A 15,870-nucleotide genomic window follows, 5' to 3' on the forward strand; every position below is an offset into this window, starting at 1 on the left:
GACCAAGGCACCCCACGCCTGGTCCTACCTGAGGGTTCCTTGGGTGGTTCAGGAGAGGCCTGGGTGGAGGTTGCCCGGCTAAGGCCCTCGGAGGGCTCAGTGATGTACAGCAGTCCCTGGCTCCCGCTGTTGCTGTCCCTGGTGCCAGCAAGTACTTTGGAGCCTGCAGTGGGGGGGGGGGGCATCGAGGGTCCTGGCTGGGGCTCCTCGCCCTGCCCCTCCAGCTCTGCCATGTCCAGGGTCTCCTCAGGTGGTGCAGCCTCCCTGGGTCCCAGCAGCTAGTGGAGTTCCCTGAGTAGGGGCAGGTGGCCAGCACTGCCCCGATTGCCTGGCTGAGTCCCTTGCTTGGGCATAGCCCTGCCACAGCTCCTTCACTTTGGTCCGGAGGGGGTGGCCCTTGTAGCAAGGCTGCTGGTGAGGCGGGCAAAGGCATCCACAATTCTCTTCTGCCCCTCCATCCTGAGCAGGATGTCCTTGTCCCCCCAGACAGCCAGCAGGTCCTGGACTTCAGCTTCCAGACAGAGGGCCCCCCTCCTCTTTGGGGGCTGCCCAGAGCCCTGGGACCCCTGCCGCCAGGAACCCTTGGCTCCACGGGGATCCTGGGGGTCTTGGCTGCTAGCCATCTGTCGGGCCACGGAGAGGTGTCGCTTTCTGGAGGTACTTGGGAGTGTTATCTGCCCACCTTGTGCTCCTACATCTGCCAGCACACTCTCAGATTCCTACACGGGATTCCTGTGTCCCTGGAGCTTTACGGCATCCACAGCTGACAGCCATAGAGCTCCGGATGCTGGTCAGGGTGTCTCTGTGCTCTAAGGAGGGGCCGGCTCTGTGGAGGACTTTTCATTTCAAAATGGTGGCCACGGAGCAGCTACACACATTTCATTTTGAAATTAACATCGAAAGGAGGTGTTATTTCCAACACAGGAGTGGAATAATGACTTTGAAATGAACACCTTTTAATTTCTAAGTTGATCTCGAAACGAGCAATTTCTGTGCTCTCCTGCTCATTTAGAAATTGCCCCTCATTTCAAAATCGTTTTCGAAATAAGCAGCTAATGTGGCCACAGCCAGTGAGAAAAGAAAGCCCAGAATATGCTGGACATGCATTTATCCCAATCACACCAAATGGAACCAGCAAGACATTAGGTTTCTCTCTGACAAGACAAAACTAGACTGGCGGAAGAATTAAGGTTTGCATAACAGTATTAGTACCGTTATACATTTTCCAGGAACAAGGATGGGTCTTGCACATTACACGTACCTAAGAAATATTAATGATAAGTTGTTGTCTTATTAATTTAAATATTATTATTGTTTTGCTGGTGATTCCAGCAGTAGAACATGAATTTAAATGGACAGCCTCGCATTTAGATCACTGTGGTCATGAACAGAGGTACTCTAAGCTAGGCACCCATTCACAACCCTTCTGTTACTCTCCGGACCTTGTTATTCTGCCAGGTCATCATCTCCAACAAAAGACAGAAGGAAGAAAGCTGTCTGGCACCGTAGGTCATATAATTTCAGATGCTAACATTCAGATGAATTTAATTACATAGCTGGAACTTAATGAAGAACTACCAACATAGCACTGTACCAGGGCAAGAGCTAGTGATCTGAATTTTCCTTTGCTGTCTGTTGATGACATGGGAGAAAGACAACAGTGGCAGACCATATTTGTACAAAAAAATTTGTCAAGGTGCGCAGCAGAATGTTTTGTCAAACTGTTGCTGTTTTGGGTTAAAATATTTAAGTCTTGGTTACATGGACAATGAAAATTCATCTTTATTGTATGTTAAAGGCCAGCAGAACTGTTCTTAATAAGCTCTAGTTGAGGCAAATGATTACCACCCGCTGTGGGGTAGGTTTTTACATAGTGCTTGCATACATTTTGTTCCTATTGTAGTGTTTTCCCTAATTGTTGCTGATTTCCTTCTTCTCTTAATAAAAGTTTTCTTTTGCTTTTCAAAGACTTAGTGCATGTGAGAGAGAGGAAGAATTATATCTTAGGCTATGTCTACACTATGAGATAAATTTAAATTTATTAAAATTTACTTTGTAACACTGTTTTAGAAATTTGAATTGGAGAATCCTCACCACCCCACAGGCTCCCTACAAAGTCAGCTTATTGTTGCCACACTCAACTGCCAAATATCAACTGCTGCAGCAGTGCACTGTGGGGACCTATCCCACAGTTCCTTCTGCCCCAAAGCATTCTGGGTATTTTTGCTAATGCAGCATGGGAAAGAAATGCCATGCAAGTGGTCATCTTGCCACAATGCATTGCCCTTATTCCTCTCCTGTGAAAAGCAAACAGCTATTTTTCCAGGATGAAGGAAGGAAAAGTAGGACATCAACAAAGCTCGACAAATTAACTGAAATCTCTTGCTTCCACAACTGAATTGCTTTTTATAACAGTAGCTGTAATGGAATTATCAAAGATTTTACAAAAGAGCAGCAGGTGTCTGAGTCTTCTCAACAGCCACTGACCCCCACCTTGATTTCATATGATCCCTGAAAATAATACATGAACAATGCAAAGCTTGAAGAAAGAATAGGGTAGTAAAGGTTTTGAAAAAAAAAAAAAAGAGTTTGTGAGGCAGGGGTTTTGGCTTCCCCGTCCATTACACAGTTTTTGTGACCAGGGATCACCCAGCAGCCTGTGTCTTCTCAACTGGCCCTCCACCCACTCTTCCCTGTGTTCATGGGGACAAAGCTTGAAGCCAGAGGATCGAAAAGATGAGGAAAAAGATTTTTGGCTTCTCACTACACTACACAGTTGTCCAACATGGGGATGGAGCTCCCCAAATTTCAACAAGTGGTGCTGAGGTGGCGGAGCTAGGGGGGCAGCACCGCTGTCGGGGTGCCAGACCCCCCCTCATCCCACAGGGTTGGGGGCAGGTTGCGTGGATCGGAGGCTGATGGGCCAGTTGACATGGTCCTCAAAAATCTTTTTGTGCAAAGGTGGGGCTGAGGAACATGGCTGCAGAGCCAGTTGAAATGGTCTCCATGGCAGCTGCAAGCCCCCAAAAATATTTTTGGCTTGGGGATGTGGGGGTCTGTGGCTGCAGAGCCACTTGAAATGGTCCCCTGGGTGGCAGCAAGCCCCCAAAAATCTTAGCCATCGGGGAGACTAACCCCTGGTGGCAGCATACCCCCTAAAATCTTCCCCATCCTTGGAGACCTCACCACACACAAGCCAGGACATGGTGCTGCCTGGCAACATTGTCCACACTGAACAGCAGGCTTTTTCTGTTATTGGGTCAGGGGCTAGCCACATGACAGGGTTGGGCATGGGAAAGACTACAACTGCATGGTGCCTGTGCGGGAGGAAAGGGGGTGCCCCTGCAAAAATGTAAACTGCAGAAAAGAAGTTTCTCAGCCTCTCTTTCACGCATGACCCCACCCCAATAGCCTAGCTGCCATGTGGTGCAGTGGGGTAGGGGCTGGTGCCAGCGCTGAAAAAAAAAAATCCAAGTGCTCAGCTAGCAGAGGTAAAGATAGAACCATGAACTCTGTGTTGGGGCTATTTTGAATGGGGAGATGATCTCACAGTGCTGATATCAAAGAAAGAAAGAAGTTTCTCAGCCTCTCATACAAGCATGGCCCACAGCCATGGACTTCCAGGTGCCCAATTCAAATTCATGGGCTTCCTGTTACCTAATTCCTGCACACTTGGAAAGCAGTGGAGATGGAAGTAGCCAAAGTGGAGCACTGGGGGGATTGTGGGATACATACAGCACACTTCTGGAGGCTAATGAATTTGATTTTAAGATGTGGCAGCTTCCACACTGGCCTTCAGTCAGACTTCGAATTTGATGCTATGCCCAGATAGTTTCAATGATGTTATGAAAAAATTAAGGGGTAAATTACAGCTCAATGACAGCACAGAACACTGAAAGGCAGGATTGGTGGCTGTAAACAAACTTTATGGGATCATGGGAAACTTGGCTACACCCCATGATAAGGGGTCGTATGGCTAATTAAAATCATGCCGGATTATGGGTGATGCCAGACAAGAGAGTTCTGGATTAGAGAGGTTCAAGCTGTATTTACTTTTCTTCAACTCATTCTTCTTTGCGATGTTAAATTTTCCCCACAAATGACCATGAACTTGAGGTCAGGTCTTACAAATTTCAGTCCTGAAATACTGACATCTTTAAAGTCTGTTTTCTTGGGCACCATCCCGACTAGCAACATCTGCCTTGTCCTGTAGACAGCTCCCTTTTTAAACAGCTTAAAGAATCTATTTCTAGCCAAGCCTGTTCACGAGACAAAGTTCTCAAAAGTGCGTATCATTCAAAAGAAGCATCTTCATGCCATCACTTTTTTGAAGCATGTCTGTTTTTCTATTTCATAATAACTATTAACTGCACTTCTCCAAAGGTGTCAGGTATCATGTTAAAACTGTACTAATTGTACCAGACCTTGCTATTATTTTAACTCTTATAGAGATCCTGTCTCTTTAGTTACACTGTCAACAGCAGAAACAGATTCTTGTTTGAGAGACAGGAAGCAGTTGTATGCAGACAGCCTTCTTTGCTCTTAAAATCTGTTCCAATTCCTTCTGCACCAGGGTGGCCAGGAAAATGGCTCATGTGAGTGACCAACCCCTCCACAGAAAGAGAACAGAGAAGAAAATTTTGCCGGCCAGTGCAGCGCTCCCCTTCTCCTTGATTCCTCCTCTCCCCACCCATGCCCAATTTGCTAAAGGGAGGGTAAAAAGCACTTTGGCTCTGCTCTCTATTTTACAAATGTTTCTCTGCAATTTTTCTTAGAAAAATATCAAACTTAGAGCGGAAGGGTCCTTGAACAGTAGAGATGTAATTTATGTTCTATTTTCCCATACTATTCTATATTTTCTTTCCAGACCTAGTAAATTATACTAGTACCGTGCAAAGACATGAAGCCTGTTTTAAAACTGTACCAAGACTAAGTTTAAACGAACAGATAAATTCCTGATCTGTCCAGAGAAATGGTTTTATACATCTCCTAAAGCCAAGTCACACAGAAAGATGGTGGGCCTCAATAGGAAGGTAAGCAGATTTGGACTTTTCCTGGGGCAATAAATCTCTTTTTCCTGTCCTATTTCACATTAGTTATTATACTATTATATATTAGCATTTATATGGAGCTGCTGCTTGAAAGTACAAAACTCAAACTCTTGTTTCTTACAGATTGGGCAGTTCTCCTCTGATTTGAAGCAGTTCTGCTGGATCAAAATTTACAGGGCACGACTGCTCCAAAGGAATGTAACAATTGGATGAAGTTAATCATTTTCTATGCAGTATGAAATAATCCTGTGAAAGTTATTACCGAGGAAATTATGAAGGAAAATAGATTAACAGACTTTTCTTTTAATAGTTTTGGTAGGTTGTGACCCACTCCAGCAGCCAAGCATTCACTATTTTCACTGTTACAACAATCTTTTTACAAAATATTCCTCATGAGGTATCATCTGAAAACTAACTTATGTATTCACAATATGCATACATTATTTATTAAGAGTTATGGATATATGCTAGAATTATGACTGAAGTGTGTTTAAACACAATGTATATCAAGGGGGATTGGTAAACAGGGTCTGTTTGAAACAAAAGAATGTGGGTTTATCTCAATTTACATATAAGCAGTAATCAGGACTGTCAAAACAGCAGAGGGAGGAGTTTGCGGAAAATAGAACAATTTGCATTTTAGCAAACAGTGCCAGGGAGAAGGTGAACAGCACTGAGTTTCCTTCACTGCCAGACTCCATGTCACTTTCCTCATGGATTGAAGACCTTCACTTCCAGTGTAATCATCAAAACAATCCATTTAAAAGATTCACTGGATTATATAAGGAAGCAGCAGGGGGAAAAGAAATCAAGTGATCTCTTTCACCTACAAAGACAAAGGAACTTTGGGCTTCTGGAGAAGATCCTGACCAGGATGAGGAAATTAGCCACCATCTTGCTGGAAGACTGAGGGTGAGAAAAGTCATTGGGAACAAACCCATCTGGAACAAAACCTGTACTTTGCTAAATTAAGTTTTTGACTTTTAGATAATTGTTTTCACTTTTAATTGCTTGCCGCCATTGCTAACTTTCCCTCTTCCACTTGGTCATTTAAAATCATCTTTCTTGCTGTTACTCAACTTACTTTACTGTTAATCTCAAGCAACAGCGCTGTGCTTAAGTAAAAAGAAAAATAAACTCCAATCTGGCAAGTGGTTGGGTTCTGGCTCTTTACAACAGCAAACAGATCTTTTAATTCCTCTGAATGTTGCAAGAGGGGGCTGGACATTGCAGAGTACATCAGTCTGGGAAAGTGTTGGGGTCACCTGTTAACATCCACCAAGTCGGGTAAAGACAAAAGTTTGTCTGTGATAACTGTTGGCAGGCTGTTGGTTTCAAAGTAGTTTATTAGAGTTGTACGGCACACAGGACATGAAGCACATGCTGGCTGTTGGCTGTGTGCATGACCCAGACAAGAAGCCAAAACTAGCAGAAGCATTTTGGGGACACAGTGTTATAAGGCAAGGAATGACACAACCTTTCACTGATCTGAACTGCTCACCCGAACATTACATTGATATTGCTAATGTTAGGAGTGGTAACTAAAATAAGTTGGAGAAACTGTTTCTCTTCTAGCTCACTTTTTTCAGCTCTGTTTCCTTCTGAAAAAATTCCTTTGGGGCTGAGACATAACTATTTGCATGAACATAAGGAAAGCACTTGCATTTACAACACATGGAATGAATGCCAACTGAACACAACAAGAAATTCCCCACTTCCATAGAACCATATTGTACAATTAGATAGTCGTGATTCCATCTCCCTTTGAAGTATGCAGTAAGAGATACTAAGTTTCAGGTTACTGGATTTGACAGGGCACTAATCATGTTCTACTGCACTAATCTGTTTTTCTTCAGCATTCCTGGGTCAGACTTTCCACTCCACCAAAATTGAGTCCAGAAAAGGAAAGGAAAGGTGTATGAGGGGGACAGGACAGAGTCTGCTTTAAACCACTTTTTCAGCTCAGACTCCTGGTAAAAATTAGACTATCAAATGAGCCTCTTTAATTATGCCACTGCCCACAGTCCCGAAGGAGACACCTGGAAATCATAGTTGCCTGTGCTGTAGGAACCCTCAGTCACATCTTCTCTAAGATGCCTTCTGCAGCTGGGGTAAAGAAGAAGATAACACAGGAAATGCTACAGCAGCTGGAACATCCGTGTATTGCCTTCCATGAAAGCCAGCTTTTGGATGGCTTGGCAGGGGGAGAGTTTAGCATATGGTTTTCCTCTACGGTGGAAAAATAGTGACATCCGAGGTAGCAAGTGGCAGCTGTTTAATTGCACACAGCACTAATACAGAATGGCTGAAACTACAGGAGAGGTTTTTTAATAGGCTGAAGTAATTAACAAAATGGCTTCTGGTCAGGACGTTGGAGTCAATATCCTTCCCTTTGCCAAAAGTACAATGGACTCTTGAAGAACTACAAATGGTAAGTGTCTTAGTTTTCTGTCTCCTTTGAAAGAAAGTACGTGCAGCAGGAGAGGATGTTCTAACACAGTACTACCTCACAACTAACGGCACCATCTATTCAACCACCAAAATAACTTCCCACTGCTCCTTCAGTGGCATCCTTTAGAGGTCCTGCTTTCAGTACCGACTAGACCAGTCTTCCTCATGAAATGTGATTGGATCTCAACATCGGATGGGATGGCTGCAGGCTAAAATGACTACAAGTGATAAAGATACATTCATTTAAATAATAATTATAAATAGACTAACCTGTCCAGTAATAGATTGGGTGCAAACAAGAGTTTTCCTGGGTGTTCCATTGAACGCCAGACTAGGCCAATCATCAGTATCTCTAACCAGGCACATTCCAGTAGATGTACCTGATCATGGAGTGTTAAATCTACAAACCCTGAAAATGACAAACAAACAAACAAGTTACGGGAGAACCATACACTGCATGAAAACAACAATTATGTATTTTGTTTAATGAATCAAAGTATTTAGAATATCAGACATAGCAGAAAGTGCCAGGAGGCATTAGGGCTGGATGAACCAGTTGGTCTGGATGATTTTTTTTTTTAAAGATGGTTCCTGGTTTTCATGTCTGACTCATATCTACACACACAGCTTACCATTTTTATTATCCCAGTTAGAAAATATGACAAAATGAAAAAACTGTCTAGCCACATGCAATAATATCTCCAATCACCAGAACTCAGAACTTTGTGAACCATCATGGAGGAACGGATGTTTCAAGAGATCTGGAGCAACTAGCCACCTTGCAAATGTTCCATCTGTGCTTCTGCCTCACACAGTGCAACAAATATATTAGCAAGCAAGTATGTATGAAAGCATAACTGCAGCTCATGGACACAACAATTTCCTTTCATAGCAGGCTAGTCCAACACCAAAGACGTTGCAGTCTGTCTCTTAGTGCTTGTTTATACAGTACTTGGGGCAATGGAGGCTGATCTGAAGGTGGCCTCTGAGTGATATTGCAATATAAATAAATAAATAAATAAATAAAGGTGAAAGAGGCCAAGTCAGTAAGAAAACAAAAATAAACGATAAAATAAAAAGCGCATTGTCTGGGTAGCCGGGGGATATGCTAACTAGCTACACCAGTGTTTCTTAAAGTATGTCACATTGATGTTTCGTGACCAACTTGGAGGTGTGCTGTGAGCATCTGACACTTTTTTGATATCATACACTAATTGTCTATGTTTTCTGTTATTAAAGCCAGACACAATGTTACTACTTCATTGCTGTGATACCTGATTAAAACACTTTGTTTTGTTTTTGCTGTATATTTCACTCTTCCTTTGTTTTTGGTCTGACAACCATTTTTAAACAAGTTTCATTGCTGTTCCACATAAAAATATTATTGTTTGGTGTTCTGTGGTCTCAAAAAGTGTAAGAAACACTGACTTACAGAGTTTTTCAATTCCTATGACTCTGGTCTTAGCTACATTGATGTAAAGCACAAATGTCTTCAATGTAGTTATACTGGTTTAAAACCAGATTAGGCTCTACGTAATTGGTTTGAAACAAAGTAGGCGCTTAGAGCAGTGCTCCTCAATGTTCAGTCTGTGGACCAGTGCTGGTCCCTGAGATCTTGCTGACACAGTTTAGGAAGGCAGCAAGCCTTTTGCTGGTATCAAACAGACTTTGAGAATGCTCTTATGCCCTGGTTGTTTGCCATCATCGTCTGATTGCCATTGTGAAGTGAGCAGATGAAAATCATAACAATACACAGATGTCCACATCCCAAAAGCAAAACAATCCCACCCAGTTACAATCATCAGAGTAGATTCACCCAGGCTTTACTGAGCATAGGAACTATAGCTAAGTGATGCACTGTCACTTTACTGCTTGGCAGCTTTCTGGGTCAGGCGTGTGAAAACACAGGCATGCATCAAGTTACAGCGCTGTAAAGTGTCATTGTAAACCAGATACAGTGTTAGGGGCCACATTCCCCAGCACTGTTAGCTACTCCCATTGTGGAGATGGTTTACCTAGAGCCCTGGGTGTGCTCTCTCCAAGGGCTCTTGCGGCAATGACATTGTCATCTTAAATTGTGACTGTGGCTGCGCTTTAAACATGCAAGTGTAGTCAGTCCAACTCTGATCTGAACACTGGAACTATACTCCTGATCTTTATAACTGAAATATTTTATAAATGATTCATATTCACATCTTTACGCTCACAGGTTACATCATAAACAGCCTAATGAAACTGGTAAGTACTTTTGACTTTCAAATAATATTCTCAGAAGTAAATGACTAATTTCCAAGCAATATATTGTGTACTGTATGTAGTCAGTAAGTACCATTGGTTCCTCTCTCTCTTTTCTCTGTCGTGGTGGCTAAGAAACAGTCGTTGTTATTATCTCCATGTTTCAAGTTATCTGTTGTGTTAAAAATGTAATTTTGAATTACGGCATAAAATAAAGAGGTGAGAGAATGATTAATATGGTTTGTGGAATATGAAAAAAAAAAGTTTCACATCTTTCCCTAAATGCATTGAAGGATGCATTTGTAGCATGCCAAACAAGGCCATTTGTAATCTTTATCCTTCTCAAAGGCCAAGTCTACGCTAGAAAGTACATTTGCAATTGAGGTTGAAAGATGGCCTTCTTTCGAAATTCCCTCCAGAGCGTCTACATATACACACCAAGATCTTTCTAAATTAACTTAGTCAGTCCTCCATTCCCGTGGTGGGAACAGTATCCCCTTTTGAAAGAGTCTTTCAAAAGGGAGCAAGTGTAGATGCTCTGTGGATGGCTCTTTCAAAAGAGCGAGTCCTCCACGGCACCGATCAGCTGGCAGGCGGTGGCGCCGCTCAAAGCACAAGCGCAGCTCTATGGCTCTGGCATCCAGCCATGTTTAAACACCCCCATCTCCAACAACCCCCCCAGGCAGGAAGCTGAGAGCATGCAGGCAGCAGGGAGCCCACACTGTTACACAGTCCGCTCCCTGCCACGATGCCCCAGCCACCTGGTCACCCTCCCTGGACCCATGGCCAGCCAGCCAGACTCCTGCCCACCCCAGGGGCCCACCAAGAACACCAGAAAGTCCTTCCTGGAGGGGAGCAAGGCCCCGAAGCACCAGGCCCCCTCCTGGATGGAGGCTGAGCTGCGGGACCTCCTCTCTCTCTGGGAGGATGAGGAGGTCCTGCATCAGACAAGGGGGTCTGGTGCTGCAATCCCATGGCATTTGAGTGGCTCACCAAGGACCTCATCAACCGGGGCCACCCCACTCGCCCCCTGGATCAGGTGAGGTCCAAAGTTTAGGAGCTCTCTCAGGGCTATTGCAAGGCCCAGGATACAGCCAGATGGTAGGGGACAGTGCCCACCAGCTGCCCCTTCTGCAAAGTACTAGACCACCTCATTGGGCCCAAGGAGGTGGGATCCCTGGCCATCATCCTGGATGTGGCAGAGCCTGAGACCAAGCTGGAGACAGCAACAGGGGGTGAGGACAACCCAGGACCAGCAGCCAGCACCAGGTGCCCAGGGACAGTCTGGTGCCTGGAGACCATCAGCAATGATGGGGGCTCAAGCAAGGGGAAACTCATCATCAAAGTTGTGTCAGGACTACCCAGCCAGGCCCCATCCACCTGTGCCTCGCCCAAGTTCCTGGAGGGACTCCAAGGTAGGTGGCGGGTATGGCAACCACCCCAGAGCCTGTGGAGGAGGTGGTCAATCCCACATGGCCACCGGCCCTGGTGCTCATGGAACCCAGATGGCTGTGCTCCCTGGGCCCCGGGGTGGGGGCGATGCATGGCAATCAGCACCACTTGGCTGGGACAGCACCACAGGCTGCACAGCTCTGGAGGGACTGGGGGTCAGAGGGGGGGCCCATGCTTGCACCACCCATGCAGCAAACCCTGGGATGCAGATATTGCAGGGCCCTGGGACAGGAAGGGTCAGGGATGCAGGATTGATTGCCTTGGACTAATGCTCCATTCCTCTCTCCCCTTCTATCTCCACAGCTCCACAGCCAGCAGCTGGACCAGCCCTGTCCTGGGCCCAGGGAGCCCAACCACCGAAGGCAAGGAGCAGTGTCCCGGACCCTGACTGGGGACAGAACAGGGCCACTGCCATCCGCCCGTATATAGTTGCTCCCCGGCCCACTTTTGCTGTTCCCCAACCCACCTGTATATAGTTCCCTCACATAGGCAGAGGCACAGCTTTGCACAGTGCAAGTAAACTGTTTATTATTCTGTTTAACCCTGTGTCCCCTGTGTGTGTGTGGGAACAGTGGGGGGTGTGCATGGGGGTGTCAGTGGGGTGTGTGGATGCAGAGGGGGGGTCACAGTAGTCCCTGGGTGAAGGCCTGGCACAGGTCCTCCTGTACCCGCACCCTGTCCCGCAGCCTGGCAGTATGGGGCTTTAGGGGGCTGCTTATACCCGCGCCCTGCCTTGGCGGTCCACCCCTGCACAAACGGCTTATGTTTTGCCTCTACGAGGTTGTGTGGGGCGCAGCAGACCCTGACCACTGCCAGGATGTGGTGGAGGGCCACCTCCAGCCTGGTAAGGAGGCATCAGACGTGCCCCTTCAAGCAGTCGAATGCCTGTTCAACCATATTGTGGGCCTGGATGAGCCACTCACTAAAAACATTCTGGGCAGGCCGCATGTGTCCTGTAAACAGCCTCATAAGCCAGGTCAGCAGCGGGCAGGCTGCATCCACCACAATACAGGGCGGCATCGTGGTGTCCCTAACGGGGAGCTACCGCCAGAGGATGAAGGCCCCTTCAGCCATGTGGCGGCCCAGCTCTGAGTTGCAGAACATCCAGGCATTGTGGGCACAGCTGTACCATCCCACAAAGATGTCCTGGAACTGCCCATTGGCATCCACAAGCACCTGCAGGACCACAGAGTGGTAGCCCATTTGATTCACATAGGTCCCACTCCTGTGCTCTAAGGCCCAGATGGCAATGTGCATGCCATTGAGAGCCCCGTAGCAATTCGGGAACCCCAACTCATCGAAGACCTGGATGGCATCATTCAGGTCCCTGACATGGATCAGCTGCTGCAGGAGGACCTTGTTGATGGTCCGGATGACCTGCAGGGTGTGGGAGGTGAACACGCTCGTGAGTGTGGGGCAGGGTGCAGTGTGCCTGCTCATCCCTGTCCCATGCAGGGCAGGCATCCCCATGGCACCTGCCCCCTGCCCTCTGCATGCTTGCCCATCCCTGTCCCCAGCAGCCCCCCCACCCCGGTTCCCAACTGCACCCCTTGTGGGGTGCCCCCTCCCACTTTCCCCCAACTCCACACATGCAATGTGGGTGTGACCCAGGCATGGCTTACCTCACTGAGGACAACCCCGACAGTGGCCCTGCACAGCCCGCACTGGTGGCCGAGGGATCAGTGTCTGTCTGGGATGGCCAGCTTCCAGAGGGCGATGACCACCCTTTTCTGGAGTGGGACCACCGGCCTCATGCGAGCCAGTGGCACAGCTCCAGGAATGTTCCCTTGGTCATCCTGAAGTTTTGTAGCCATCGGTCATCACCCCAGTCCTCCATCACCAGCCAGTCCCACCAGTCGCTGCTTGTGGGGAAGCCCCATAAGCAGTGGACGACCCGAGGGACCAGGCGGGGGTGTCACGCCCTAAGGACAGCCTGAGGTGCCTCCTCCACTTGCTCTCCATCTCCATGCCTGGGGACAACTAGCCAGCGCTCAGTGTGTGCAGGCTGAGGCTCTGGGGTAGGGAGGGGGCAGGGCCTTTAAAGGGGCAGCAGGCAATGGCCCCGGAAGGGCTCGTCTGCAATGCAGCCCTGCCCTTAGCATTTCCTGGCACTGTACTTTCGAAAGGACACCCTGAGACATGTGGATGCTCTCTTTCAAAAGTGCATTGGAGCTTTTCGAATGGGTGGGTCGGACCTTCACTCCCTGTTTGCCAGTGTGGACGTTCCTTTACAAAAGGCCATCTTTTGATGTTTAGTGTTGAAAGCCATCCTTTCAAACAGGGCTGTAGCGTAGACACAGACAAATTTACCAGATCTGAAAGGGAGTGGGATATAATCAGCAAGCGTGGAGTGGGCTAGCTCAGCACATGTAGGGAAGCTGCTACTGTTGCAATCTTGGACGTAAAAAATAAAAGCTTTCCTTTTTTGAAAAAAAAAAAAAAGTAATATTCTACCCCTTTGAAGCTTCTCTTTGCTACTATAACCCACGCACTGATGTCTCCCTGAATCTGCAGATAGACTAAAACAACAGACCTGTGGCCTAAACATGAATATTGTTAACAATCACTGTGTTAATCAAAGTATTCAAGAAGGAACCCAGATAAAGATAACATGATGGCACTGCATGCAGATTATGCAAACAAGAATGGTGAGTCTATGAAAGTTACCTACTGTGTTAGTGTAACCACCCCCAGGCAGACTTTAACCTGCCTTCTCTGGAGCTTAGTGCATAAACCTCTACCTTTGAGCTAAAAGCCCCCTGGCTTCAGCCAAGGCTATCAAGGATACTCATGCTTTTCTGTGCATGTGGTGTAGGTACCACTGCACAGGACAGTAAACCACACCTAGATGTAGGGGTTACACTACATCTCGTTTTAGTGACTCAGGCTGGTAGCACTTGGGTTGTAAGCAATAACTTGTAAGAGAACCACAACTTTTTTTTTGCCAGTTTGCCCCCAATTACTATTATTTCATGTTCCTATTCAGTGTGTTAAAAGTCAATTGTATTGCCACCGTTTCACACTGTCCCTCAATGGAATGTTTCTAAGAATATACAGCAGACAATCTGAATGTTTTGCAATTGTCCTAATCCACTTCACTGTAAAACTGTGGTAGTTTTACAATACGTTGAATGCCAAATTTTTGGCACTCCTGTAAAGCCAGAGACATATTTCACATTGGGATTCAGTCTAAAAGCAAAAACAAAGCCACCACTTCCTTTCTGAAACTCAGCAGAGTAATAAGTTCTACAACAATAGCATCTCATATTTATAAAGCTCTTTCCATTTCAAAAGTTCCCAACTCATTTAACAAAACATAAGAACCTACTTCACCCACCTCAGAACCATGACTATTGTGGATCACGGTTTTTGCTTGGGAATGGAGTAAATAGAACTGAGCAAATGTCATGGAACTTAAAGTTTTGTGACCTGTTTATTGGGTTTGCAAAATAGGAGTTTGTAAGCCTTTTCTTCCTGCTATTTCAAATTATTTTATCCAACTTTTTAAAAAATCAAAACCATATGTTTTTCAAGCTAAATGCCTCAGTGCTAGACTGCCATTTATAAAATGCATTTATTTTTCCCGTTAGAAATTCTTTTCCTCTCTATTTTCACATGCTCTCTGACTTTGTTTTTCTCTGTGTCGTTTTTCTGCTCCATTTTTAACCCTATCTTTCGCTGGCTGTGTTGTGGCCTGCATTTCTTTCCCATAACTCCCAGCCCTGCCATGCTCATCAGAGGCATAACATTCAAGTATAAACTGAACTTTGAAACCCAAAAGGGAAAATTCAAAAAAAAAAAAAATTTTGCTCATTCTACCAGCAAGTTTACATGACTGAGAGTTAAAGGCAGGATGCAACAAAATGCCTACTTATTAAAGCACTTTGCCAGATCTATAAAATAGGATACTGCATTACTTTTTCATGACAGACAATCAAAATGTGCCACCCACATTTGTAAAATTGCATTTTTGGCAACGCTAATTTTCTTAAAGTCTGAAAGGTCTAGATTCTAATATCTCATTTTGTGCTTCAACCCGTCCCCTCCCCACAACCATTCCACTGCTGAAAATTGCTAATAAAGTATAAGACATAAAAACCATCCCAGTTCTGACTGTAAACAGAGTAGTCACAGTTTCCAGCTCAGACAGATACACAACCCATAATATTTCCAGTAGAAGATAGCAGTATATGTCTCATTTACCAGCTGGGATGTTATTCCTTTTTGGCGGTCGCTTGATAATGAGTAAGGCGTTTTCATGTCACCTTCCTATTTGTGAGTCTGTTCAGGTCTTATCAGCCCAGTTCTGGAGCTGCAGATCTTATCACAGAAGGGGCAGGTGTTGGTAGCTGTTGGAGGGGCAAGGGGCAGTTTTTGATGCTCTTTTCTTCTTCTCCACCTCTCCTCATCAGCAGGGCCTCTGAGATTGCACCACCCCCTCACAGATTACCCCTTTCCACTGGGGATGGTCTTGGGCAAGATTCTCCCACATATCAACACTGATGCTGTGTGTGTATCTTTCCATGTGTATCTTCATTATGTCCTTGTATTGCTTCCGCTGGCCCCCAACGCTCCTCTGTCCATCCTCCAACTCAGAAAACAGGATCTGTTTTGGGAGGTGCTGGTCAGACATCCAAACCACACGACCAGTCCAACAAAGTTGTTGATGAATGATAATGGC

The 15,870-nt window shown here is 45.9% G+C and overlaps 1 protein-coding gene across 2 annotated transcripts in view; it reads right to left on the bottom strand.

The window, feature by feature from the left end:
- Window positions 1-15,870, bottom strand: part of ESR1 (estrogen receptor 1) — a 234,988-nt gene that overhangs the window by 32,594 nt on the left and 186,524 nt on the right. For both annotated transcript variants that reach the window (XM_074990365.1, XM_074990366.1), the window contains exon 6: window positions 7,773-7,911. In XM_074990365.1, the coding sequence (XP_074846466.1) occupies window positions 7,773-7,911 (139 nt within the window). The remainder of the gene's footprint in view (window positions 1-7,772; window positions 7,912-15,870) is intronic.

The sequence above is a fragment of the Carettochelys insculpta genome, chromosome 3 (genome assembly GCF_033958435.1).
Source record: "Carettochelys insculpta isolate YL-2023 chromosome 3, ASM3395843v1, whole genome shotgun sequence".
Classification (NCBI taxonomy): domain Eukaryota; kingdom Metazoa; phylum Chordata; order Testudines; family Carettochelyidae; genus Carettochelys; species Carettochelys insculpta.